Below are 2,937 nucleotides of genomic sequence, written 5' to 3'. Positions count from 1 at the left end.
TCGATTCGGCGCCTTGCCGGTCCTGCGAGAGCGGTGTGCTGGAGCGCGACGAGCCGACGGGTCGCGACGTCGACCGCGCCTTTGCCGTAGCTGCTGCGGCTGCTTCTCGAGGTCGACGTCGTCCGTGTGCACTCGTCGCCGCTCGTGGTCCATCTCGTCCTCGCCCGTCCCTCCAGCGCGCACCTCTGCGAGCTGCCTGGCCTCGTGGGCGCCCAGCTCGACGTCGTCCCTTTCGAGGTCGCCGATGCGTTCGAGCACCGTCTCGTGCCTCTGCGTCTTCGACTTCGACCGCGAATGCATCCTGCGCACCGGCGCCGCACCGGCGTGGGCCTGGTCCTCGGACGCGTGGCCGTAGGCGCCAAACTCGCCGTCGACGCTGCCGGCATCGGCATCGTACAGGTCCTTGCGCGAGTGCGTGCGCGTCAGCCGAAGACCGAGACTGCGCGAAGACGCTTCCTTTGCGTTCAATGTGGGTCGGTGGTCGTTGCCCGCCGGCGCAGCGGGGTGCGGTGGTCCAGCATTGTCGGGAGTGGCGGCGGATGCGGGTGCGGATGCGGAGGTGGATGGCACGAAGAAAGTCGGTGGATCGTGTCGGCCTGCCCGTCGTGGTGTGGGTATCTTGGCGTCCCTGGTAGAAGCATCCCGTGCGCTCATGTCGTCCTTCGTCTAGGCCAGACCTGTCTATACAGGAAGAGTCTGGGTCGTGTCGCGTTCCGTTCGTCGTCGTTGGCAGAAGGGGCGGAGGTGGTGAAGGCAATGGGCGACGACGACGACAAACGATCCTCGACCCTCATCACGTCCTCTGTCGGGCGAGGGGACAGAGTGGATCGGCCATAGCGACCAAGTACCTCCGAAGCGGCTGCCGCGCGAGGATGGGGTAAGATGCAGGCGGACAGCGGCCCGGCGGCATCGCTGCGGTCGGTAACAACGGCAAAGCCAAAACTGCCGCCGCCCCTCCGCATGGCCAGGTCGGGCGTCGTTTGCTGGGGTGCTGGGCAACGCAAAAGCGGGGTAAGGCGGGCGCCAAAGGGCTCGCTCGATCGACGTCACCCCCTCGCCGCCTGGCCCGTCGATGTCTTCGGCCGACTTCGTCCGACACTCCCCTCACCGCGACGGGCTTTGCACACCATGCGCCGCCGGCTCCCGTGCTGCGCTGCTGGGAGAAGGACGCCTCAAGTCGCGCAGTTCGTCACGGTGGCCTGTGAAGATGTCGGGCCGTGGTGGAGCAGCTGGAGGAGCGATCAGGGTAGGTCAGCCGGTCGTTGTCGGAGGCGGGGGCAGTCGCAAAATATCTTGTCATCTGGCCAAAATTGCGCTAGGCGTTGATTAAACCAAAGCTGAGTGCTCCCTTCATCAAGGAGCTTTGTGGCGCAGTCGGACTAGCGCGTTGGGCTCATATCACCTTTCCACTTCGAAGCGATGTGGGTCACCCAAAGGTCGTCGGATCGAGACCGACCGAAGCTATTCTTTTGACCTTTTTGGTTGCGGATTTCCAGCCGGGATTTCGCAGTCAATATCGCGGATCATTTCTCTTTGCTGGTGGTATCGATTGCACCGCTTCGGGACATGAGCTGGCGCTCTCCTGCCCCGCCTCCGAGTCGGCTCATGGCGGTCCATCATCGACGATCTCGGCGATGGTCGCTTCCGTCGTCGCAGCCGACTGTTCCGCCTCATTCTTCTCCACGAGCTTGACAAGCTCCTCGGCCAGCTTTCGCACCGCGGGATCTGTGAGGCCGGGACGCGCGGGGCAAAAGGGGCGAGGGAGGCAGCGTCAGCCGGGACAGTCTTGCTGCAGTGGCGGCAACGCGACGGCGGGCACGCACCGTTTGGCGACTTGTCGAGCGCCACGTCGAGGTCCTTGGCTGCGTTCTGGGTAGATCCGAGGGCGAGGTGGGCCTGGGTGCGGCGGTAGAGGGCCTTTAGGTTCTTTGGATCCGAGTTGAGGACCTGAAGATGGCGAGAAGAAGAGGAGTCGAGGTGGACACGAGGGGTATACCGTATGGGACGGTGCTGAGAGGGTTGTAGCAGATCGAGAGGGCTGTCGTGGCTGCGAGGGAGGAACGCACGTACCTTTGTCGTGACCAAAACGGCCTTGTCCCACTGCTCACGACGGAGGTAGCACGCTGCGCGAGAACGTCCGAAGGATCGTGTCAGCTGTGCGATCAGAGGAGACCGACTGTTCGGCACGGCACGGCCTGAGACTGCGACGCACCGGCCATGTTGTTCCACACGGCCCTGGTGATTTCCTCGGCTTTTCTGTTCTGCTCGTCGGTGGACCGGGAGCCGTAGAGCGTCGAAAAGCTGTTGATGCCCGCGGAATAGAGCAGGGCCTAGCATCCACATCCGCAAGTGTGGAGCTAATCAGCGACTGACGTTGCAAAGTGGACGAGGACGGGACGTTGGGTCAACGTACATGATGCCACGCCTTGAGCGCCGCGTCGAGGTCGTCGGCGGCAAAGCGGGCGTTGCCCTCGGCCTTGAGTTCCGCCGCTTTCGCGATCCGTTCGTCGACGGACAGCTGGTGTCCACCCGGTGTGGTCGAGCTTGCGTTGCCTGCAGCTGGTGACGGATGGTCGGTGCTCGCCATGGTTGTCGTTGTCGTCGTCGTCTTCGATAGGGCCGAGAGCCTGGGCAGAGGTGTCGAGGCGAAGGCAGCGAGATTCAAGTGTGGAGGCCAAGGCAAAAAGCTCTCTCTCCTGCCCGACTTCCGAACTCTGCAGCGAAGGCCAGAGCCAAGCACGGCGCGAGATAAAGCCGCCAGCTCCACGCCGAGCGGCCCTTGGCGGTCCTTTTCCGCGGCTGCCGCAATCTTATCCATCGCCGCGACGCCACCTCCCCCCCGCGCTCTCCTCGCTTCCCGGTCGGTCGGGATCGTCGCTCGCCTTGGCCGTCACCGCCGACGAGTCCGAAACCACAGCATGCCACGCCACGCCACGA

At 64.2% G+C, this 2,937-nt stretch overlaps 2 protein-coding genes across 2 annotated transcripts in view; both read right to left on the bottom strand.

The window, feature by feature from the left end:
* PFL1_06332 (uncharacterized protein) overlaps nucleotides 1–654 on the bottom strand; it is a gene marked incomplete at both ends in the record, with an annotated part of 2,241 nt that extends 1,587 nt beyond the window's left edge. The window contains one exon of the mRNA XM_007883873.1: nucleotides 133–654. Coding sequence (XP_007882064.1) covers nucleotides 133–654 — 522 coding nt within the window. The remainder of the gene's footprint in view (nucleotides 1–132) is intronic.
* Nucleotides 655–1,603: 949 nt separating this feature from the next.
* Nucleotides 1,604–2,587, bottom strand: PFL1_06331 (uncharacterized protein; the record flags this gene model as incomplete). Its single annotated transcript, XM_007883872.1, has 5 exons — nucleotides 1,604–1,725; nucleotides 1,824–1,947; nucleotides 2,071–2,123; nucleotides 2,213–2,330; nucleotides 2,414–2,587. 5 exons carry the CDS (start codon nucleotides 2,585–2,587, stop codon nucleotides 1,604–1,606), a joined length of 591 nt encoding a protein of 196 aa, XP_007882063.1.
* Between the last annotated feature and the right edge of the window lie 350 nt (nucleotides 2,588–2,937).

Source organism: Pseudozyma flocculosa (assembly GCF_000417875.1).
Source record: "Pseudozyma flocculosa PF-1 unplaced genomic scaffold scaffold00025, whole genome shotgun sequence".
NCBI lineage: Eukaryota > Fungi > Basidiomycota > Ustilaginomycetes > Ustilaginales > Ustilaginaceae > Pseudozyma > Pseudozyma flocculosa.
Note: the sequence above shows the minus strand (reverse complement) of the source record. Positions and strands in the feature narration are given on the sequence as shown.